The 25,577-nt window shown below is 39.8% G+C and overlaps 1 protein-coding gene across 1 annotated transcript in view; it reads right to left on the bottom strand.

Moving 5' to 3' along the window:
• Nucleotides 1-9,807: 9,807 nt before the first annotated feature.
• The window catches only part of VPS35 (VPS35 retromer complex component), a 28,107-nt gene continuing 12,337 nt past the window's right edge, over nt 9,808-25,577 (bottom strand). Inside the window, exons 7-17 of the mRNA XM_044256222.1 lie at nt 25,213-25,296; nt 24,431-24,540; nt 20,642-20,738; nt 20,391-20,539; nt 18,461-18,668; nt 16,950-17,105; nt 14,974-15,096; nt 12,721-12,900; nt 11,977-12,216; nt 11,361-11,504; nt 9,808-10,770 (exon numbers count right to left, since the gene is read on the bottom strand). Coding sequence (XP_044112157.1) covers nt 10,591-10,770; nt 11,361-11,504; nt 11,977-12,216; nt 12,721-12,900; nt 14,974-15,096; nt 16,950-17,105; nt 18,461-18,668; nt 20,391-20,539; nt 20,642-20,738; nt 24,431-24,540; nt 25,213-25,296 — 1,671 coding nt within the window. The 3' untranslated portion in view covers nt 9,808-10,590. The remainder of the gene's footprint in view (nt 10,771-11,360; nt 11,505-11,976; nt 12,217-12,720; nt 12,901-14,973; nt 15,097-16,949; nt 17,106-18,460; nt 18,669-20,390; nt 20,540-20,641; nt 20,739-24,430; nt 24,541-25,212; nt 25,297-25,577) is intronic.

The following is a 25,577-nucleotide window of genomic DNA, read 5'->3' as shown; positions in this document are numbered from 1 at the left end:
CTTAAATATATCTTTATACACATGTAATTATTTTGATAGATTCCAGCACTGAAATTGTGGGGTTAAAAACTACGGGAATTTTTGTTTTTTGACACCGATGTATACTGCCATCCATTAGCAAGAGCCCATTTTCCTGCATCTTTTTCAATCACAGTTCTTATCAATCACTTTAAATGATTCCAATCATTATGGGCTACAAAAGCTATCTCATTGTTGTTTACATTTGCATTTAATTTGACTGTTAGTGATGGTGACATTATTTTGTATGTTTACAAGTCATGTATGGGTCTCATAAACTACATTCCATATACACATGCTCCGGAATTCTCCATTTTGCTTCATTATTGTATTTTTTGATTCCTTAACACTCTATATTATGATACTTTGATACACAATAGGACAAGTTTCTCCCATTTTTCTCAAAAATGTTTTGCCTATTTTTGTGCATTTTTCCTTCCCATGTGAATTTTGCTCAACAAACTTGGGGTTTAGTTGGGATTTAATTGAATTTACAGATTAACTGAAGAATTTTTTTTTTTTTTAAGTAGGCTCCATTCCAAGTGTGGAGCCCAATGCAGTGCTTGAACTCACGAGCCTGAGATCAAGACCTGAGCTGAGATCTAGTTAGGCACATAAGGGACTGATTCACCCAGGCTCTCCTAATTGAAGGATATTTATATATTATACTATTGGGTCTTAAATATGAGGAAACATTTGTCTCTACATGTATATAGTGGTTCTTCTAAGTCAATAAAGTTAACGTTTTTTCTTCACACTTTTCTTGCTCATTTCTTGTTGGGTTTATTCATAAATATTTGTGGCTTGTGTTGCCATTGTTAATGGGATTTTTTTGCAGCAAACTAATTGGTTATTGCTAGCATATAACAAGAGCTGTTGATTCCCATACATCTTTGAGAGGGACAGTCATCTCCCCACTGGCCATGTCTGTCAGCATCAGTCTGGAACCAGGTCTGTGCAACCATAACTCCCTGGATATCCTTGATTGAGTCTCTTCCCATTCTGGCCTGTTTCCCCACATGTAAAATGAATGAGTGGCTTCAACTAGATTAACTAGATTACTGTGTTTCAAATGCAGGTTGATGGCCAGTTGAGGATCATGAAATAGAAGTAGTGGGTCAAGACCAGCATTTAAAAACTAAAAATAAAACATACAGTAGAACCAAAAGTACCAGAATTCATCATACTAAGGGCAGTCACTATTTTTGTTAAACTGTTTCCTCACCAATATGCGTGTACATGCACAAGTGCTCAGTGTGTGTGTGTGTGTGTGTGTGTGTGTGGATACACACTGGGTTATAATGTAAACAGTATTTTCTAGGTGAATTGTGATTCAAAAAACTTGAGGGGTGGCTGGTTACCTCGTTCAGTTAAGTATCTGACTATTGATTTCAGCTCAGATCATGATTTCAGTGCTGTGAGATCGAGCCCCACCTCGGGCTCACTGCTCATCATGGAGTCTGCTTCAGACTCTCTCCCTCTGCCTCTACCCCCCATGCACTCTTTCTCTAAGAAAAATTAAAAATCTTTAAAAAAAAAGCTTGAGAGTCACCTCATAGTGACCCCCAAGGGCCCATCTCTGCTCTGTGGTCCAAGAATTTATATCCATGACACTGGGCTGCTTTTCCCACCACCAGAACAAACTGGTCTGCAAGAGGCAAATAACGAGACAGACAAAACAGGTATCATCTGCATAATTTATACACACCCCCTCTTCATACACAGCCTTTCAGAAACACATACACACACACCCCAAACCTCAGGCAGAAGCTACCTAATTCAGCCCAACCCAGGAGATAAAAGCATTAACTGGTAGTCTCCCAACCACCTCCCCCTTCCTAAGGGATTATCACTCCCTCTAGGGAAAGACTGCTTCTCCCCCTTGACAATCCTGTAGTCACAACAGGTACCCAACAGGTAGCCTGCTCTGAGCCAGTTCCCCACAAGGTAGGAGAAACAAAGGGGCCCGGGTGAGAAGTAGGGAGCTTTAGGAGACCAAACTAAGACCCCACACAATTACTACCTACTGTCAACCTTGAAAATGAAGCAGCCAGTTACTTTACCAGCAAAATGGATTTATTCAGAAATGGCAGAGAAATTGCAATTTGGACACGAAAGCTATGGCAAAACCACTGCTGGTCCAGAGAACAAAGGAGAGGAACATTATAGGGGGGAAAAGAGAAGTTGGGGGCCCCGGCTTTGAACAAAAGTCCATTGGAGGAAAGTGAGAAGAGTGATGACAGTTTCTCATTGGCTGGGCTGTTGTTGGGCAAGGAAAAAGAATCTTCCTCCTGTATGCTGGGGTAGTAAAGTAGGCTTCTTCCTGCTGGAAAATGCAAGGTATGAGTTGGGATCTGCAATTGCCCTAGAGTTGGTAGGGGGTGAAAGCTCCCCTTTCGGTATCCTGCCTCTATTTTAAATGAGGGTTCCTCAGTTTCACACCACTGTTAAAATGTGGAAGTGGCCGGTTCAAAGATAAATTAGAACAACTTTTTAGAGGCAACCTGACATCCTGCATTCCTTTTGTCCCAGCAATTCTGCTTGCATTAGTTTCTCCTGAGGAACCTGTGGGACAGGTGAGAAAAGACACACAAGCAAAACCAAACAAAACGTAGAAACACAGTTTCTTAGAAACAGATTGGGCAAATATATGCTCAACCATACGATGGGAAAACGATATCATTAAAGATAATAATGGTGATCTGTATTCTATATGGATGTGGAAAATGTCCAGATTTATTATTTTGTGGGGAGAAAAAGCAGCTTATACGTTGGAACAGCCAAACCCCATTTTTGTTTTTGCAAATCTGTGCGGTGTTCTGTCTCTGTGTGTGTTTTTTCTGTTTTGTCTGTCTAGGTCTGTGGCGGAGGAAAGAGTTGTGGGGGGGTAGGGGTGGGGGCAGGGGGCTAATTTTAAAAAAAAGGTCTGAAGCCTGGAAGGACTTAACCCAAAATGTTAAAAGTGGAAGGAGGAGATCTGGTAGAAATTTTACTTCCACTTGATGCCCTCTATATTGTTTGTTTTATACGTGTAGATGTTACTCTTATGATAAAACATAAAACATAATGAAACAAAATTATTCCTTTTCGGGCGGAGGGTTCGGAACAGTAGTAACAAGTTATTGGGAAGACTCAGTTCTCCCTGCCTTCGTAGATGGGAGCCCGCGCAGCGAGAGCCGCTCGCCGGGGCTCCTCCCCACCACCCCCGACCTCCAGCAGTGCCCCCGACTCCTCCCAGCCCACTCCCAGAGCAAGGCCCCACTCCCACCCAGCACGCCTCACCAGCAAGGCCCCACTCACCGCCCGCCCGCGGGCCCCAGCTAGGGCGCCCCGCCCCCAGCGTTCCTGCCCCGCCCCACGGACAGTCCCTATCCTACACACCCCGGATCCCAACCCCAGCGCCTGGGCCTAATCTCGGCCCCGCTCCGGCTGCAGGAGGTCCCCTCTCCAACGCGTTTCTTCCCTCTGTGTCCTCGCGCACCTCCTGGGCCCGCGCCCGCTCCTGCCCCGCACCCCACTGCCGCGAGCTCCCCTAGCCAGCCCCGCGTCATCTCTGCCACCGACCGCAGGGAGGCCAATGCAGCGGGCAACGCGTGTGCCCGTGGGCCGAGGTACCGGCTAGGGCTGCACCCCAGGCCGCACGCCTGCCACTTGCGCGGGTGGCCGCCCTGCTGGCGGCGCTCCTGGCGCTGCCGGTGCTGGGCCACGCGCTGATCGTGGTGGCCCTCACTGTGGACCACAGCCTGTGCTCCAGCGGCAACTTCCTTAAGTTGCCGTTGCCCACCTGCTGGTGGGTCAAGTGCAGCCCCGGGGCCTGGGGACCGGCGGCACCCGGGCAGTTCTGGAGTGGGGAAGTGGGGAACCCGGGGCTTGCAAGTCTCCCTCGAGAGTTGGGGCACCTTGGGGCACCTCAGGCCAGGACGGAACGAGCAACCCGGCGGCAGCCACTACAGGCGGCTTCTGCAACCTGCTGTACGTCCCCTATGTCCTGACCAGGGGGTGGAAGTTAAGGAGGAATCTGTAAATTGTGGCTGGTGTGCACCGCCTCGGTCTTCATTATCGTCCTCATCAGTTATGACAGGTTCCCCTCTGTCACCACGGCAGTGAGAAGAGTCGAGGCTCGACATAAATCCGCCGGTGTGGGGGACAGCCAGGGACACAAGTGGGTTCGGAGTTGCTGGGCTAGTGGCAGAGGGAAAACCCCACACGGCTTCCAGATATTTTAGGGCCCCACAGTGGCAGAGGGAAAACCCCACACGGCTTCCAGATATTTTAGGGCCCCACATATTCAAAGGGAAAAGAAAAGCAGATGCCAAAACTAGGTTACAAATACTGATGCCTGTTTTAAATACTTATATTTAATAAATTTAAAAGTTAAAATGCAATATAAATTGTGCCTTTCACATGATTTATTTTTATCATTATGAAGTGTACCCTAGGTGTTACCGTCTTGAGTATGGTCAGGAAGGATCCAAACCTAGGGGCCCCTGGCTAGCTCAGCTGATGGAGCACGCAACTCTCCATCTCAGGGTTGTAGGTTTGAGTCCCAGATTGGGTGTGGAGATTAATTATAAAACAAAATCTTAACAAAAAAAGGGGGCGGAGGGGGCGCCTGGGTGGCTCAGTAAGTTAAGCATCTGCCTTGGGCTCAGGTCATGATCCTGGGGTCCTGGGATGGAGCCTATATTAGGCTCCCATCTCAGTGGAGAGCCTGCTTCTTCTCCCTCTTCCTCTGCGTCCCTCTCTCTCTCCCCTATCTCAAATAAATGAAAAAAATCTTAAAAGGAAAGGAAGCAAGTCCTATTAAGGCACCTTTGTCTTTCCACCCATTGTTCTCACCCTGAGTTCAGCTGTCACCCCCCGGAGAGCCTTCCTCAGTCACCCATGTCAAATAGCAGCCCTCACGCTCTCCAGTTCTCCAGGGATATACTCATGCTTGTCACGGCCTGAGACTGTATTTGAGGTCTCTCTGTCTTCTTCATTAGACTCTACCAAGCTCTAAAGAGGCAAGAGTGTTGTCTTGTTTGCTGATGTTTTCCCAGTGCCTGGACCTGTACTAGTGTATGTGCTGATTTAATGTAAGCATAATTTCATCTGGAGATGTGATCGTATTCATATTCAAGGCCCAGTGGAAAGGTGATACAGATGCCAAGTGGATTTTTGTCCTCCCTGGTAAGTGTTCATGGCTGCCTCCCCAAGAAGAGTGCTGGGTGGGAAGGGAAAATGCCCCAGCATTTCCAGGGCAGACAGCAAAGGGAAGGGTTGGCATGAGCAACCACAAGTAAGGTGCGTTCACAGTGGTGCTCCTTAATCTGGTCCAGGAGTCCGGACTGAGGGTCCACTCTTAATTTTAAGACACTTAACACATTGTGTAATCTTGGCACATCACAGCACCTCTGTGCACCTGTTTTCCTGTAGGAAAGTGAGGGGTTAAAAGCCCGTTGGCTCTAACCTCTATGATGGCTAATTCTTTTGGTCCTTACCTCCTATAAGCAGAAACTAAAGTTTTTTATCCCTGTTTTGCACATCTAGATAAGACCCAAAGAAACTAATCAGCTGCAGCAGAAATGAATCTTAAGTGAGACAGAAGGGGAAAAAACAACAGTAAAAAGAACTTTCCTTTGAGCTTTAAAAACAAAAACAAAAACCTCCTTATATCTTTTGTCCAAGTAATCCAGGTTCACTATAGAAAAATCAAAAGCTTTGGCGGGTAGGCTAAGCCCACTCTATGGCACTTGAAATTTGCCTCACTTTCAGCTGGAGTTCTCAAACCATTTGGGGAGCACCTTTCAAAAAAATACCTTTTTAGATTTAATGGGCTTGGAGGGGGACCCAAGCTTGGCATCTTTAAAAATGTCTTTGGGTGGGGGCGCCTGGGTGGCTCAGTGGGTTAAGCCACTGCCTTCGGCTCAGGTCATGATCCCAGAGTCCTGGGATCAAGTCCTGCATCGGGCTCTCTGCTCAGCAGGGAGCCTGCTTCCTCCTCTCTCTCTCTGCCTGCCTCTCTGCCTACTTGTGATCTCTCTCTGTCAAATAAATAAATAAATTCTTTAAAAAAAAAAAATGTCTTTGGGTGATTATAAGGTATTACAAGAAATAGCTGAGGACAAGACCCGTTGCTTTCCCCACTGTTCTAGCCAGCTCATCCTGTTTCCCATCTGTTACCATTTCTTACATTTTCACTATATTTGACCAAAATCATTTCCCAAGTACCATTTTAAAGTGCCATTTTCTAAATTTCCAGGACCTCAGAGTAAGTATTACTCTAGGGCCAGCTCTCCTGAGGTGCTCCATTGGTGATTAGGTTTCCTTTGCTATGAATTAAAAGCTTTATGTACATTGCAGGCATACACAGTAAAATCACTTAATTAGCAGTATTAGCAGCTAACGTGGAGAGTTGGGTCTTCGACTTCAGTGACATACTTTCCCAAAGGGTCTTCGGTATGGCAGCCCAGTTGGTGTAAAATGTCAATCTTTCGGATCTTGAAATAGCCTTAAATTTCCTGTTATCTTTCATTATCTCAGAACTTCTGCACACCAAAGATATGGGGGAGTCAAGAACATTTATTTTGTGCTTCTACCTTTACAGATATTTTTAATATCCAGTAAGAATTGATAGCTAACCTTTGAAGGCTTATTTTAAGTCAGATACTGTTCAAAGTTTATATGGATTATATCCAAGAACTGATATAGACAGGGTCATGACAACCCTGTGGTCCAGGAAAAAGTGTCCCATTTTACACATGAAGAAACCGAAGCCCACAGAGGTTAAGTAAATTACCTAGAAAAAAGAGCTAGCCAAGTGGGCTTTTATTTATTTATTTAAGATTTTATTTATTTACTTGACAGAGAGAGATCACAAGCAGGCAGAGAGACAGGCAGAGAGAAAGGAAGGGAAGCAGGCTCCCCGCTGAGCAGAGAGCCCGACGCGGGACCCGATCCCAGGACCCGATCCCAGGACCCGATCCCAGGACCCGATCCCAGGACCCGATCCCAGGACCCGATCCCAGGACCCGATCCCAGGACCCTGAGATCATGACCCGAGCCGAAGGCAGCGGCTCAACCCACTGAGCCACCCAGGCGCCCCCAAGTGGGCTTTTAAATCCAAGCTACCTCACTCCAGACAGAGCCTCTGGTCTTTGTCACAGCAACATAGTGCCACCTACAGGAACAGTAGGGGGGACTGGCTTAGTCAAAATAAAAATACTGGGGCACCTGGGCAGTTCAATTGGTTAGGGGTCTGAATCTTGTTGATTTCAGCTCAGGTCATGATCTCAGTGTTGTGAGATCAAGCCCTATATTGGGCTCTGTGTTATGCATGGAGCCCGCTGAAGATTCTTTCTCCTTCTCCTCTGCCCCTCCCCTCTTCTCTATAAATAAATTTAAAAAATACTGAGTGACCACTTAAGTACAAGATGAACTTAAAGCTGGAAGACACAGTGCAAACCAGTGCTATTCTACTTGTGGATGCTGAATTGTGTATAACATATACATGCTCTGGGAGGTGTTCCACTTACACCACCTTCTTAGATGTGTACTGACCGTTCCCTAGTCTTGGAATTCCCCATTCAACATCAGGCCTAATCTAGGCTCAGTGCTTCTCTCCACCTATGAAGGGTTGCTCTCCCCAGTCTATTAAGAACCAGTATTTTGGGGGTACCTGGCGGCTCAAGTCAGTTGAGCATCTGACTCTTGATTTCAGCTCAGATCATGATCTCAAGGTGGTAACTGAGTCCCAGTGTTGGGGTCCATGGTCAGTGGAGCCTGCTTAAGATTCTCTGTCTCTGCGCCCCTCCCACTTCCTGCTCGTGTGCACTCTCTCTCTCAAAACCCAAAAACGAAGAAAAAGGACCAGGGGAGCAGACCTACAAAACAAGCCCTAATTCATTAGATTCTAGACATAAAATTGCCAAATTGGTGTGTGCTAATTCTTAGTCCACATTTTCTTTGCATTTCTCTCATTACAGACAGGTTAAGAGTTTAACTTGCTTCAGTCCATGGAACACTGCTGGACAGCCTGGCTCTAGCTATAAAATATGGGACTGCAAGTCAAGAATTAGTGTCACAAGGCTAAAAAATTTTAAAAAAAGGCTGATGCCCTGTGACTTGAAGTCACATGAAGACTCATAAAACCCTCTCTAGGCTGTACTCCAATACTCCTAACACCTGAAAGTCCTTCTGTGCTCTCCTAGAAATATCATATTTTATTATTGCTGGTCTGTCTTCATACCAGAAGAAAATTCTCAAAGCTAGGGACCATATCTTGTTCACCTTTATACCCAGCGCCTATGCTTCAGAAAAAAATCAACACACAGCAGGTGCTCAACTTTTGTTTAATAAAAAGAAATCTGCAAATTAAATTAGCCAAATTCTGGTTAAAAAAAAATTAGAAGACCTTTGGTTTCTTAAATCTGGTCTCTTCACCTCACCAAAAAAATGTGAAACACTTTATACCCCATACTAACATTACCACCAAACCTTTCTGAATTCAAATTCAAGTATTCTCAAGTCAAATCTTTACCCTTCAGCTGTATTTCACGGACCACGTGAATAAAATGAACATGTCAACTTCATTCCACAATCAGGTTTAGAGTAAAGTGAATACCTGCAACGTACAGAGAGGGTTTGCTATTCTACAGAAAAGCTAAGCATACTTGATAGATTTTAACGGCACCAATACTACAACTTTATAGACACTTATTCCTATAAAACCTGATGTTTGTTCAGACTGCTGTAACAAAATACCATAGACTGAGTAGCTTATAAACAGAAGTTTATTTCTCACAGTTCTGGAAGCTATTAAGTCCAAGATCAAGACACTAGCAAGGCTGAGTGAGGGCCCTTCCCCAAGTTCCTTACTGCCAACCTGTGTTGTCCTTACAAAGTGGAAAGGGGCAAGCAAGCTCTCTGGGGCCTCTTTTAATAAAGGAACTAATGCCATTCATGAGATTCTGCCCTCATGACCAAAGCACCTTCCAAAGGCCCTACCACTCAACATCTTTGGGGGTCAGGTTTTCAACATTAATTTGGGGAGGTGGGGGGAGGACACAAACATTCAGACCACAGTATCTAACAAGTGCCAGACATCTATCAATGGCGGGGGGAGGGACAGATGGTGAGGTGTTAAGTGAGGTGGTCATTTGAAAATGCCCATAAATTTGCAACTTCTCACTTCAAGAGGTAGAGCTTAATTCCTCTTACCACTGAACTAGACTTAGTAACTCCCTTCTAACAAACAGAATAGGGTAAAAACAACAGCATGTTCCAAAGTCAGATCATAAAAAGGCATGTGGCTGCCTCTTTTGGATCACTCTAGGGAAGGCAGCTGCTATGCATGACGACACTCATGCTGCCCTTGTAAAGGCCCACAAGGAGAGAGGAACAGAGGCCTCCAGGTAATGGTCATGTGAACGAGCCTGGACGCCAGCCCCAACCAAACCTTCAGATGGCTGCAGCTCCAGCCAAAATCTTGAGACACCCTAAGCCAGAACCACCAGCTAAGATGCTCCTAAATTCCTAAGCCAGAAAACCATGAAATAAATGTTTGTTGTTTCAAGACACTAAATTAGCCTTCTGAGAGTTTAAGTGGAGACATCATGCCTGGAGAACAGGGTAAGGCCAAGGAAAGCAAATGGGTATAAACCAAAGAGCAGATGGTGCCTTGCTCAAGAAGTGCTTAAGTTGAGAATTGAACAAGCAAATGCTGTAATGTAAGATTGTCTATTAAATTCCACAGGCATTCTACTAGCTCCTTCTACGCATCTAGCATGAAAGGGTGAAAGTCCAAAATTGTTAATAGCAACTTTATTGTTCCACTGGTGCAAAAAAAAAAAAAAAATCATAATTGTATGATGCATTTCCCCTTAAATTTACAATAATGAAAGTTATACATAAATTATATCAATCACAAATTTCCTATTTTATACTATTTAGAACAAAATTATTTTGATAAATATGCCCAGAGGACAACATAGGTTCTTAACTGATGACTGAATCCAAATATGCAAAATAGAGCTTTTGGTGTTGACCATGGTGTTTTAAAATTCTCAAACATGCACTAATATATTCTAGTTTTAGGGAAAATATTACACATGGCCTTATCTTGCAATTAGGGAAAAGCCCAAGCTGAATTTCACATACAGTATCCCTTTCCTCTAAATTAATCGCAAATTGGACTAGAAAACAGAGAGACAGACACTTTCAAGTTAGTACTCCCAAGTAATGAAGGAAATTACACAACCAACAAAACGGAATAAAGGAAGAAGAGCTTCATTAGTAGCTGAGATAAGTGGTGGTTTGTTTCTGCTTTTTTATTTTAATAGACCACGTGAGTTTTAAATAGCAGATCAATCATGCTACCTGGGGTGATCAGACAGACTGAACACTTAGGAAATGAATAACTTTATTAAGGTCCTGAAGGTGTCTGGAGGTGCTGGGTAAAACACATCACAGGTAAGAACAGGAAACCTACCTCAGCATTTCTGAAAGGCACAATCTATGGAAGGGAAACCTAGTATAATAAAACCCTTACTGGATGTACATGGAAAAGAGTATGGTGAGCCTGTTTCCTTTTTAAAGGATGAGACCTTCATAAATTGGCCCCTCAGATTCTGGTGATTCCCGCCTCAAACGCAAATGCTCCAGTGTGTTATGAAAATGTTTGTTAATCTGCTCTGTTTCTTCACTGGACTCAAGATTTGGAAGATCTTCTCGAATCTTTTGGATAAGCTGGTTCAAAACCTGAATTGTGACCTACAAGAGAATATGTACAGTTACATAATCAAGCACGTAGCATATAAAAAATATAATTCAACAAAAATGTTTTGAGACCCTTGTGTTACTCTCAACAGTCACCAAAGTAATTATAAAAAGAGAGATGAAAACATCATTCCTGGTTTGAGCAACTACTGGCAATTCACCGAAAAAAACAAAAACAAAAACAACAAAAAGAAAAAACAAACAAAAACAATAAAAAACAGAGCATCATGAACCAATAAAAGAAAAGCAGTACTTTATTTAACCAACAAATCTTGACCAACACTGTATTAATGCTAAAAGGATATTCCATTTAGGAATTATTCTAAATTTGTACCTGATAACCAATCAGCCTATTGTGTGTTTTTCAAACAGACAGTGACTATTTTTTATAAAATATTCATGAGCAAAAGAGATGAGAATTTTCTTACACACAATGAGTTCTTCTCTTAGAGAGATACATCTATAGACAGAAAAGGATACTAGAGAATGAAATTACCAAGATGATAAACTTTTCTATATATCATCTGAAGAGCAGGATGGGAAAATATTATCTCACTAACAATATTTTATTATAGTTTACTTACCGCATCATTTTCCTTTTCATAAAAATAGATATATCTATTCAGAATTTCTATAAAAAGTTGCACTTGTAAAGAGGGGTCCATGCACTGATTTGCTATTTTCAGAGCTTTTTTAAGGCATTCCATTACCCTCTTGCCTCCATGAAGCTAGAATAAAAGAGTGAGGGGGTTAAGGATGGGGTGAGAGAGTCTATTAAAGAGATTAATGAATTATAAATGTCCCACTTCACACAAAGACATAAACATAACCCTACAGTGGCTCTTAAGGCATAAAACAAATTTAAATCCACTTCATTTTTTTTAAAGCGCACACAGCTACACTTTACAATTGTAATTTGTTTTTACATATTTATATGTTAAATGTTTTATGTTTATTACATATACTTTTTAAAGGCGGTGGTATAAACTTGCTATATTACCATATACTCAAAGTGGGGCTTCACCACAGGATGTTGACTCTCTATACATTATACATTACTGTCCATTTTATTTCTTTTAATTAACAAAGCTATTTCCTTTGTCCAAATGTTTCACCTCTAGCACACAAGGGCCATGGCAGCTATTCCCTCTTAACAATCCCCTTTCCTATAACATGGTCAGGAATGACCTCCCTCCTTACCTCCTCTCCATTTTTGTCTGTGTTTCTGCCAGACCAGAAGAGATGTGCACAGGTGCTCACAGCTCGGCCCTGGTCAGGTTTCTTCAGAAGTTTGGATGCAGCAAGTGCACACTGAGTCCTCAAAGGTTCATGATTCTCTTCACTGAAGCACTTCATCCTCTCAAAAGTACCAATGATCAAGGTGATGGCAGCCAGCTGTGCTTTGGAATCACTGATTTCATCTTCATACAGAGAAAATGCCTGGTGAATAAGAAGAGACCTTTACTACCATCTATTGGAGCACTTTCTAAAGTACCGCCCACCAAAATCCCCATCTTGTGAGATCCTCTGCAGTCTCTTCATATCACAACATGCTGACCCCTCCCATGGAGAGGAAAAAGACAGCTGATAAAGGAAAGAAACTGACAACCTGCAACAAGGAAACTTGTTTTTTCTTTTGTTTAACCCAGAGTTCTCAAACTGAAATTAATAAAGGAACTCTTCACTCCATGAAACACTTATACCAAGACCCACCTGGAAATCTTAAATCTCTTTATAGCACCTAGTAACTGATCTATTTTCCTGCTCCAAACCAATCAATATAGTATTAAGTATTATAGTATTAAGGAGTTCCAAGATAGTGGGAAAGGAGTAGTTACAAATTCAGTGAAGAGAAAATCCATGTGCACTACCACTGTAAGTGCAACAGGAGACTGAACACAGCAAAACTGATTAAATGACACAGAAAGGAGAAAAGACCATCACCTGGGACATAAATTCATACGCCACTGTTTCATGATTTTCAAAACCAATTTCTCCAGCAGCTAGAGCCCCTTGAAGAAAAAGTCTTAAGGGTAATTCTGCCAGCTCTGCTTTGATCAAAGCACTAATAGTCTGGTGAGCAAATGAAAAAATCTTCTGGCATTTCTTTTCCCATTTGTCATCCTAAAAGAGAAAAAGTAGTTTCAATTACCTTAATTTCAAGATTAACTTGCTCAAGAATATTCATTTTATGTGAAACTTCTATAGAACAAACAGGAAAAGCAGGAAAGCTGAGCTCAAGGTTCCACCATCCTCCTCCTCCATTTCATTTATGAAGCACACAAGTGAATCAAGCACATATTCACTTGTGCTTACTGGCTTTGTAATTTTTGTATATTTGGCATTTTGTTTTTTTCTCATCAGAAAATCAACACATATCCCAACTGCACAGAATTAGGAAAATAAATAAATTTTAAAAACTGTAATCATCCCTAAATCTACTACCCAGCAATAATCACTAATAACATTCTGATGTTAACACCTTTTTCCTATGCAAATGTAATGTAACTGAGATGTCTATTCTGGTTTTGTTTTCTACTTTGTAGTAACTCACCAGAAGCGTTAAATTGGGTTCATGCTGCATATATTTGCATCGAATTTCTTTTTCTTCTCTTATTTTGTCTTAACAATTTTCCTCATGATACTAAGTTACTGGAAATCACTTTAATGACTAGAAAATACTTCACACACTGAATACAGCATATTTTACTTAACTATTTCCTTTTGGACATAATCTGTAATACCAATGAATACTAATGCTCTATACACACACAGTTTACTGAATCCCTAATTATGTCTTAGTATAAATTCTTAGAAGTGGAATTATTAGTTCTTTTAAGGCTCTACTTACACACTGACAGTTTTTTAGAAAAACTGTAGTATTTCACATGTCCGCCACTACTAGTTGAGAATGAATCCCCATTACACCACTGCCACTGCAAACCTTCTTTTTCTTTTCTCTTTACCACTATGATTTCTAAAACAGAGGTTCATTGTTGAAATTACTAGTGAGGTTAAAGTTTATCCATGTTTGACCATCCAAATTTCTTATTAAAGCAATCAGTTCTTTTCATTTTTAAAAGAGGGTAATCATTATAGACTTGCTGCAAGGATTAAATGCAATAATCCAAGTATATAGATAGTCTTTGGCACAGTATATGGCACACAGTGAATGCTAGTTGCTATTTCCATTGTTATCAAAATCTATACAGAATGCTAGAAAAGGGACTACATGAGCAGGCGGCATAATATAAATTGGCCAAAAGCTCCTGTGTCAAGCTGGCAGGTATATGGTTCTCTATTATTGGAAAAGTAAGTTTACTGAGGTTTATTCGTTAACACTATCCTGACTGTCCAAATTTCAGGTACATCAGATTAAAGTAATTTCTATAAAACTATTGAAGACTTAAGCCATGATTCTGCTTAAAGAGTAAGTGCATAAAAATATACACAATTCATAAAATTATTCAATTTCAGGGTTTTGGAGAAAGGTTATAATGCAATGCTAGGCACTTTCATGAGTCAAAACTACCTTGAATTAGATCTCACCTGTTATGTACTTGCAACCTCTGCATGAAATTACTGTATCATTTAGAATTGGTAAAGACTCTAAGAAAGTAAAATCATTCTTAAACTGAGGCAGTCTGAGCCAATTCTGTCATAAACTTAACAATGTTTCACAAATAATCTTTATTTTTTTATTTTAAGATTTTCAAGAACTTATGCATTCGAGACAGAAAGAAAGAGTGCATGCATGCACATGAGCAGGGGAGAGAGGGAGAGGGAGAGGCAGACTCCCCGTTGGGCCAGAAGACCCCTCTCACCACCCCCACCCCCGTGTAGGACTCAATCCCAGGACCCTAGATCACGGCCTGAGTTGAAGGCAGAGGCTCAACCATCTGAGCCACCCAGGTACCCCTCAAGTAATCTTTAAATTACAGGAAAACTTTTGGCAGAAATCTGAACTGTTTTAATCTTTCATTTCTAAGTGTTTTTATGTGATCCCTCAGCTAGTATATGCAATCTACCAACACCATTAGGAAAACTTAATACAAGATGTATAATGAACGATTTATTGAAAATGGAATTTTATTATACCACTATTTTTGAATTTTTGAAATTTTCTATAATAAATAACATACACACAGAAGAAGAAAAAAGAAAACAAAGTAGTGACATACTTAAAAGTAAACCCACCACTTTAGAATTCTCTTTGTAGCGAAACGCCAGCTGATAAGCTGCAAATACCAAGGGTGGCAGTGTGAAGCGAATCCGCTGATTTCCACCAGCTCCAAAATGTTTTCGTGCTGTGTTTAAAATCTGACAAAAAAAAAAAAAAAAAAAACCCTAAACATTAATCTTTCCTACACTATGATTAATCATTTATAAAATCAAATGAGGGCTCTAAACACTGTTATTCCTAACATTTTTTTACTACATCTGATGTAGCAGGCTTTGCAGTAGATGCTTTGTATTTTATAATCTCATGGAGTCAATGTAATTGACATCACAACCGAGACAGACAGTAACCCCATTTTACCAATAAAGAAGGCTGAGGTTCAAAGAGGCTGCATAATGTGTTCAGGGTTACACAACTAGGCAAGGGCAGAGACAGACAGTAACACTTTGTCATACACACTTGTACAAAGTCTGCTATGTTGACAGAGATTGCAGACTCTGAAGACAGACCTATTTAAAAGTAAATTCTAACACCTACTGCCTGAGTGACCCTGAGCAAATTATTTACCTTCTCTTAGCAGTAAAAGTTTCATTTGAAAAGCGCAGTGGTGGTGGTTATTGTTGTTGGGAAGATCAAGTAAGGCAAGTGAAGACTTATAACACCTGACACAGGAAAGGGCGCAAGGGCTCAGAAAATGTTCGTTATTACTAGGATGCAAAATAGCTATGTATGTATTGCTGGTATGTCTTACCTCCTGATTCAGAAAAAAAAAATGACCATTAAAGTAAAAGGAAATGGCAATATACTTTAGAAGAGCCATTGTGAAATAAACGTCAGATTGTTTAAGAAAAACCACAAGGATTCATGAAATACTTTTTAATATGTGTGACACAACGTGTGACATATTCAGGTTTTGTGAAATTCTCTAACATAATAGATGAGAACGCATTCCCCCTTGGGGAAATCAAAGCTAATGATCCTCCCTTAAAGGTCGTTCAGTGCACAGGTACAATCAATTGGCTACACGTGGAAGGCATACTTCCAAGCAACAAAAAAAGAAAACAAACGTAGGCACAGAAACATAAGGGAATCAGTTAAAATATCTGAACACTCAGCCAATCACTGCGTACAGATCACACACAGTGCACCGAGTGGGACACTGGAGTGCCCAGAATGTTTGTCAGGCAAGTCAAAGACTATCACTGCCAGAAGAAGTCAGCTTCTTTTTCACCCTGCTTATGAAGGAGTACAAGAGTGTCCTATAACAAAGTCAACAGGAGAAAATCAGGACTCAACTTCAAATACAAATGTTCCTCATTATATAAGCCTATGAATCCAACAAGTTAAACTACACTTTGCCCAAACAATAATTAGACTGCCATCTGTCCTACCTTTCATTAAAATAAATCATCCAGATCAGTCACCAACATTTCTACGCAGGCAACATGTTTTCATTTCACAAATATTTACTGAGACTAATGATAAAGAAAGGGAAAACCTCAACTGGTTGTTCTTTACCATGAAAAAAAGGTTAAGAAAAAGACCATTTGATTCAAGTCTTTTCATATATTTTCAATGTGGCAAACACATACAACTTTTATTTTCAAACCTTGGAAACATAAATACAACTGAATATAAGGACTGTTGCTTATACTTTAAATTTTATTATGATAAGCAACTGGACAATTCTAAAAGCAGCATAGTTCAAAAAGAAAATGAACATGGAATGAGTACTGAACATCCAACTAAAGGAAAATCGGTTTTCTGCAATTCTTAAGAAGTCTTGAAAGAAACTAGAGCAACCAACTTGTTTCCAATAAGCTCACAATTATGTATTTCTATATAAAGTAAAACTCCATGAATATCACTTATCTCATTCAGTTGCAATTTTTTCAAAACCTTCTAAGACCATAGGGGCGTAAGACCACTTGAGGCACATCTACATGGTTTCTCTAAAGCTATGAAGGTGTATGATAACTGAGTTAACTCATACCAAGTACTGCTGGTCGGGGTCCTCAGACCGCAGAAGATGAATGAATCTGCCTACAAGGCTCTGCTCATCAGCAAAGTCTTCAGGATCAGGGTCTTCTATGGGCTGATCTGGCTGGTCCTGAATCAACGTGGATACCAAATTCATTATGGAATCCACCTGTAACATAAGAGAGGCAGAAATCCACTGAGGTGAGACCATCAGCATGTAAAGTCACTATTAAGTGTTTCCAGTTAAAGACCCTAGATGTCCATCAACAGATTCGGGGGTGTGTGTGTGTGTGTGTGTGTGTGTGTGTGTGTATAAAATGGAATACTATGCAGCCATCAAAAGAAATGAAATCTTGCCATTTGCAATGACGTGGATGGAACTAGAGGGTATTGTGCTTAGCAAAATAAGTCAATCGTACAAAAACAACGATCATATGATCTCCCTGATATGAGGAAGTGGAGATGCAATGTGGGGGGTTGGGGGGTAGGGAAAGAATAAATGAAACAAGATGAGATCGGGAGGGAGACAAACTGTAAGAGACTCTTAATCTCACAAAACAAACTGAGGGTTGCGGGGGGGGGGGGATGCTGCGGAGAGGGGGTAGGGAGAGGGTGGTGGGGTTATGGACATTGGGGAAGGTATATGCTATGGTGAGTGCTGTGAAATATGTAAACCTGGCGATACACAAACCTGTACTCCTGGGGCTAATAATACATTATATGTTAACAGAAAAATTAATTTTAAAAAAAAGGGTTTCCAGTTATGTAAAGTTAACCAGTATTAACATAATTCCTCTTATTTTAAGGTTTATGTATGCTAATACACATACAGACAAGAGTCTAGAAAGATACACCAAATATTAATTAATAGTAGTTATTCTCTTTCTGGTAGGATTATAGTTTTATAATTTCCTCTTTATAGACCTCTAATTTACTTTTTTATAGCCCACACTTATTTTTTACTTTATTAACATATAATGCATTTTTGTTTTGGGGTACAGGTCTGTGATCCATCAGTCTTACACAATTCACAGTGCTTACCATAGCACATACCCTCCTCAATGTCCATCACCCAGCCACCCTATCCCTACCACCCCCCTCCACTCCAGCAATCCTCAGTTTGCTTCCTGAGATAGTCTCTTATGGTATGTCTCTATACACTTCTAATTTCTAATTTATATAATGAGTAAGCTCATCGTAACCTTTTTAAATTTTTATTATCCTTTTTTTAAGATCTTATTTGACAGAGAGAGCACGCACATGCAGGGTGAAGAGCAGGCAGAGGAAGAAGCAGGCTCCCCGCCAAGCAGGAAGCCTGACATGAGGCTGGATCCCAGGACTCTGGGATCATGCCCTGAGCTAAAGGCAGATGCTTAACTGACTCAGCCACCCAGGCACCCCATAATCTCTTTTTTTAATATTAAATTACACTCTTCTTCTGTTTAATGTGTGAGTCTCAGGATCTAAAATCATTACTACGTTGTCTCAGTTTTCCTAATATATAGCACATTGGTATTCTCTTACCTGGTCTTGAGAGACAATTTCTGTGTTATAATCCAGAACATTACTAAGCACATAACAACTCATGCTTTTTCTGGACTCATAGTCAAAGTACTCAAAAAGTGGGTGAAAATGTTTTAATTTCAAGACTGTTAAAATATTGTTGTAAGTGTCAACAGGTATCTTCAAAAGTCTGGTGAGCTCCTTTGAAACTGCACTACTGGTAGCAATACTACAAAAAGAAAAACAACAGCTCTTTAATGAGTAAAATTAACTTTCTCTATATACAAACATACTGATTGCATAGAAACTTGAAGGTTTTCATTTATACATTAAAACAAAGAGGTCAGGTAAATCACACCATCTCAAAATACTCCAATGACCTTCTGAGAAGATGAAGATGCCTATCTAAACACAAACACATACTCACCTCTTAATATTCTGTTAATACAAAATAAGATGTAACAACATCTTACCAGTTGTACAGCTGGAGTTAAAATGACTGTCTAGAATTTGACATTTTTAGGAAAGCATTTTAAGTGGCAGTTAGGTTGCTAGGCAGCCAATCAACACTGTATATTCATGATGAAAATAAGTAGGGAGAAAAATCCATGCAAAACTAGCAACTCCACAAAACAGAAAAAAAACTGCTTCTTTTGCATCAGATGCTGGCACTCAAGGAAAAGCAGGCTGAATTTAAAGTAGCAGCTCACAGGAGCATTCTGTGGAGATGAGGCATACCTGGGCATTTATAAGATCTTTAGAGGTAGGGATTTCTAATTCTTTGTCTAATTTTACTTTAAAACTTACTTGGTGGGAGAAGATACCAACACATGATTTAATTTTCTCTCACATTTAACATTCGAGATCTGGAATGTTTTTCAGTTCACAAAAAATGGAAGTAACCAAAAGGCGGTGGGATGGTGAATAAAAAGAGTTATAGGGAAATAAGAAATCCTCCTAATGTGGCTCAACCACAAGAAGGGAGATGAAAAAGAAAAAGATTATATGAGGCAAAATTATGGATAACAACGATAAGGGGAAAGGGACTACCTTGACCCCATGTTCAGATGCAATACAAGACAGACAACGAGGGGACTGCTGAGGAAAAGATAAAGGGATCAGAATTACACACAGTGGCCACTAGAGGATGCCACAGACTAGGACAGCACCTTGAGGCTCTCAATTAGCAACAAAATAGACTATTTTCCTCGATGGTATCAAAATTAAAGGTCAAATAGAGAAGTATTTTAAGCCAATTTAATTTCCACACCTTAAATATACATATGCTCCTAATTTTTAAAAACATACTCATCTCTAGGAAAACACTTCCTATAGAAACACCACTTAACATAAACACAGCTGACCCATGAATATGGATTTGAGTAGTGCAGGCTGACTTATACATGAATATTTTTCTACAAATACAGTACAATAAAATGTATTTTCTCTTCCTGTAGTATTTTAAAAATTTTCTTTTCTCTAGTTTACTTAATTGTATGAATACAGTATATACTATGTAGAATGTACAAAATATGTGTTAATTGACTGTTACTGATAAGACTTCTGGTCAACAGTAGGCTATCAGTAGCTAAGTTTTAGGTAGTTAAAAGTTATAAGCAGTTTTTCAATTGCACAGAAGGTCAGTGCCCCTAACCCCAACATTGTTCTAAGGTCAACTATTAACTTCCTTACTAGTTTGAAAACTAACTCATTCATATATCAAAGGGGTTTGAAACGGAGAGACTCTGGTCCATAGACTACTTCTAGTCCTTGAGTGCCACTACTTGATCAAGGAATACAACCAAGAAATTGATTGCTACTTTCTGCACTGATTAACACCAAGCATACCAATCTAACAAATGCTAACATTTCAAAAAGCAATTAAGAAACACAAGTCTAGGATTAAAAAGTGCTTGATGAGGGTTTTTATAAAAATACAACTTTGACTTACTGTTCAAGGTTGAGCTTATTAAATATTTCCACTGTAGTTTCTAGAACTTTATCAACATAGTCCACACGATCAGGGTAACACTTCATAGCAAGATTAATGAGAGAAACTTGTAAAGATACAACATCCTCTGAAGGCATGTCTTGTCTAGACTGAAATGTTGAGAAAACCACAAAATTTATCTTAATCACAAAAGGATCTACCAGCTCAGAAGTTTCAAAATTTTGAGAACGTAGGAGAAAAGCAATACAAACCTGTATTACTGTAGCCACCTGCTGTGAAAATATGTCAAAAAGTTTAATATCTGCTGGGATTCCAGGTCCATCTTCACGGTGGGCAAACAATGCTAATCTGAAAAAGAAAATAATCTTTATTTCAACAAATACAGGGATTTAGGTAGTGGGATTATGGATGACATTTATTCTTTACACTTTTCTGTCTTTTCTACAAGGTATTTCTCCTACAACATTAAAAAAGATTTTTAAAAAGGACACGGAATGGAGCTCATCATTCCCCCAATTCATTTTTTTAATAAGTTTTTAATTCCATTAGAGTTAACAGTGTTATGTTAGTTTCAGGTGTACAATACAGTGATTCAACACTTCCACACATCACCCATTGCTCATCATGACAAGTGCACTACTTAATCCCCATCACCTATTCCCCCATATCCCGCACTGACTTTCCCTCTGGTAACCATCAGTTTGTTCCCTAGAGTTAAGAGTCTGTTCCTTGGTTTGTCTCTTTTTTTTTTCCCTTTGTTCATTTGTTTCTTAAATTCCACATGAGTGAAATCATATGGTATTTGTCTTTCACTGTCTTACTTAGCTCAGCACAATACTCTCTAACTCCATCCATGTCACTGAAAATAGCAAGATTTCATTCTTTTTATGGCTGAATAACATCCCATTACTTATAAACCATGTCTTCTTTATCCATTCATCTATCCACAGACACTTGGGCTTCTTCCATAATTTGGCTTTTGTAGGGAATGCTGATTTTAACACAGGGTTGCATGTATTCCTTTGAATTAGTGTTTTTGTGTTTTCTGGGTAGATATCAAGTAGTGTGATTGCTGAATCATAGGGTAGTTCCATTTTTAAGTTTCTCAGGAACCTCTACACTGCTTTCCACAATGGCTATACCAGTCTGCATTCTCACCAACAGTGAAAGAGGGTTCCTTTTTATCCACATCCTCGACAACACTTGTTATTTGTGTTTTTCATTTTAGCTATGCTGACAGGTATGAAGAGATAGAACTATTTTAGTTTTGATTTGCATTTCCCCTGATGATAAGTGATGTTGAGCATCTTTTCATGTGTCTGTAGGCCATCTGGATGACTTCTCTGGAGAAATGTCTATTCATGTTTTCTGCCCATTTTTAAGTCAGATTATTTGGTTTTGGGGTATTGAGTTTTATCAGCTTTTTATATACTCTGGATACTAACCATTTATCAGATATGTCATCGCAAATTATCTTCTCTCATTCAGTAGGTTGCCTCTTAGTTTTGTTGATTGCTTCCTTCATTGTGAAGAAACTTTTTATTTTGATGTAGCCCCAATAGTTTATTTTTGCTTTTATTTCCCTTGCCTCAGGAGACATCTAAGAAAATGTTGCTATGACCAATGTCAGAGAAATTACTGCCTGTGCTCTCTTCTAGGATTTTTATGGTTTCAGGTCTCACATTGAGGTCTTTAATCCATTTTGAGTTTATTTTTGTGTATGGTATAAGTGGTCAATTCATTTTAAACTGAACAGTTTTGTCAATGATGTCGTATTTCACTGAATTCTTACTATATGCCATATTTTAAACCATACATAAGATTTTTAACAGCCTGATTTTGCCATAGTCTTTGAAACTTAATCAAGTAGATCACAGATAAAAATGCATTAAAGGGACAAACATATTTGACAACCATGACTTTAAAGAGAAATTTTTAAAAGATAAATCCCCTTATAGCTTCCATTAAGAGTATGCCCAATTCAGGGGCACTTGGGTAGCTCAGTCAGTGAAGCATCTGCCTTCCCCTCAAGTCATGATCTCAGGGTGCTGCGACTGAGTCCCACATTGGGCTCTCCACTCAGCGGCGAGTCTGCTTCTCCCTCCCCCTCTGAGATCCTGCTCCCTCTTCGATCACTTTGCTCGCTCTCAAATAAATAAACAAAATCTTAAAAAAAAAAAAAAAAGAGTATACCCAATTCACATATAATTCTTGCTGTCCAGATTTAAACTAGTGATTTGGAGAATCTGCTACATCTTAGACTTTAATAGCTTAGGTATTTAAAATCTAAAAAAAAGGAGTGCCTGGGTAACTCAGTTGTTAAGTGTCTGCCTTCATCTCAGATCATGATCCCAGAGTCCTGGGATCGAGCCCTGAATCGGTCTCCCTGCTTGGCAGGGAGCCTGCTTCTCCCTCTCCCACTCCCTCTGCTTGTATTCCCTCTCTCGCTGTGTCTCTCAAATAAATAAAATCTTAAAAAATAATAATAATAATAAATATATATATATATATATATATATATATATATATGAAGGTATTTGCAGAAATAAATCTTCACTTGGGTTCCTGGTTTCATAAGGTCAATGATGTGTAAGCTAATGAGTAGGACACATGTTATATACAAGCACTCAGCACAGTTGCCAAGAAGACACTCTTTAGAGTCATTATCGAAAGCCAAGTTTAATATTTTTAACCAAGACCAATGCCGAAAGAAATAAAATTTAAACCTAAGGGGCATATACTAGACATATTTAATACTTCAAAACTCTTTTTTAAAAAAATATGATAGAATGATTACCTGAACATTCTTTTTTGTTAAAATTTTTTAAATTATTTACTTATTTATTTGAAAAAGAACGAACGAGCAAGAGAGAGCACAAGCCAGGGGAGGGGCTGAGGGAGAGGAAGGAGTAGATCCCTTGCTGAGCAGAAAGCCCGATGTGGGACTCAATCCCAGGACCCTGGGATCACAACCTGAGCTGAGGGCAGACCCTTAGCCGACTGAGCCACGCAGGTACCCTTACCTGAACATTCTTTTTAAAATTTTTTTTATATTTATTTGAAAGAGTGAGCAAGTGAGAGAACATGAGCAGGGGTAGGGGCAGAGGGAAAGAGAGAAGCAGACTCCTCGCTGAGCAGGGAGCCCGACAAGGAGGGGTTCAATCCTGGGACTCCAGGATCACGACCCAAGCCAAAGGCAGTCGTATAACAAACTAGTCACCCAGGTGCCCCTTTACCTGAACACTCTTAATCATGTGTTTCTAATGGCTACTTGATAAAAGAGACTCCAAATCAAATCAGTGCCCAATAAAAAGTAACTTTCATTACCGTAAAAAACAAATTTTGTTCTTTGCATATGTAAGAGTTAAATAATGGTTCTGTATGACATTGCCAACTAAATGTCTAGATTAAAAATATTCATTATCAGGTGCCTCGATGGCTCAGTTGGTTGAGAGACTGCCTTCAGCTGAGGTCATGATCCCATGGTCCCAGGATCAAGTCCCCCAGCCCTAGGACTGAGTCCCACATCAGGCTCCCTGCTCCGCAAGGAGTCTGCTTCTCTCTCTGCTCTGACCCTCCCCTCTCTTATGCTCTCTTTCTCTCAAATAAATAAAATCTTTAAAAAAAAAAAAAAAAAAGAATGTTTAGGGGCGCCTGGGTGGCTCAGTGCCTTAAGCCTCTGCCTTTGGCTCAGGTCATGATCTCAGGGTCATGGGATCGAGCCCCACATCAGGGAGCCTGCTTCCCCTTCTCTCTCTGCCTGCCTCTCTGCCTACTTGTGATCTCTGTATGTCAAATAAATAAATAAAATCTTTAAAAAAAATATATTCATTATCTCCATGCCTCCTGCTAAACCTCCTTCATGCCTAAGCTAGGCAAGCACCTGGTAGATACTCACACTTACAGAACCAAACTGTTCATAGTGTAACTGCCTTAAAATCATTAATATAATAAAGATGTAACAGAAGTAATTCACAAAAATGTTTTAAATTCATTAGTCCCTGGTCAGAACACTACCCTCCAATGTTGGAAGCACTTACCTATCAATTAAAGCAATGATTATGTTCTTCACATTTACATTTTGGTGTAACTCAGCACAGGCCCGGAGAAAAGGATTCAAAGTTTGAAGGTGGAATTCATCAGGGAAAACCTGAAAATCAAATAATAATTAACTGACACAAGTAAAAGTATTTCACATTATAATCTGTATGGTATCTTTATGGTAAATGTATCTGTATGTATCTTTATGGTAAAGTTCATATTTGTGGAAATAATCGTTTTAATCTTATACAACTAAATTCAAACCATGACTTTTGAGTCTCTTTAAACATTAAACCCAAGTAGAAATAATCCATTGGACAAACTACATCTACAATTAAACTAAAACTAGTGAGAACTAGAGAACTTGGAGGCCTCTCTTTCCCACATTTTGGGGGGAGAAAACATATCAATACAAAGACCAAGTTATCAGTAAGAGAAAATAGTTCTTTTTAATCAGGACAGCTTGTTTTTTTTCCTTTCTTTTCTTAAGATTTATTTATTTTAGGAAGAGTGAGTGAGTATGGGTGAGCATACACATGTGGGGGAGAGGGGCAGATGGAGAGGGAGACGAGCAGCCGACTCCCCACTGAACCAGGAGCCCCACGTAGGGCTTGATCCCAGGACTCCCAGATCCGAAATCGAGAGTCAGATGCTCAATCCACTGAGCCATCCAGGCACCTCAGGATAGCTTCTCTTCTATTCTATCAAGACTTCTTTTCAAAACAATGAAAATTAATGAAGGACAAAATGAGTTATTTATAAAATGAATGTCCTCACTTACCTGAATAATACACTCCATAAGATATTCTTGAGCCAATGCATCCCTACAATTCACAACTTGCTCCAATATGCCAGTCAAAACAATCTAAAAAAAAAGGTAAGAGTTAAAACATTATTTTTAAGTCCTAAGACACTCCTCTAATAACATATTTAAGCTATTAATTTGAGAATCTTATTTTAGATTTTTCCAACTCATACTTTTTAAATTAAACTTCAACATTTCACAGAAGCATTATTTTATTTTTTTGAAACAGAAGAATTTTTTTAAAAGGTTTAAATAAATTCTGGACTTCTACTTAGTAAGTCATTTAGGATGAAGTTTAGGAATTTTTTTTCTTTATGATTTGTGCCTTTTGCGCCCTAAGA

Source organism: Neovison vison, chromosome 7, assembly GCF_020171115.1.
Source record: "Neovison vison isolate M4711 chromosome 7, ASM_NN_V1, whole genome shotgun sequence".
In the NCBI taxonomy this organism is placed as follows: domain Eukaryota; kingdom Metazoa; phylum Chordata; class Mammalia; order Carnivora; family Mustelidae; genus Neogale; species Neogale vison.
This window is presented reverse-complemented; position numbering and strand designations above follow the sequence as displayed.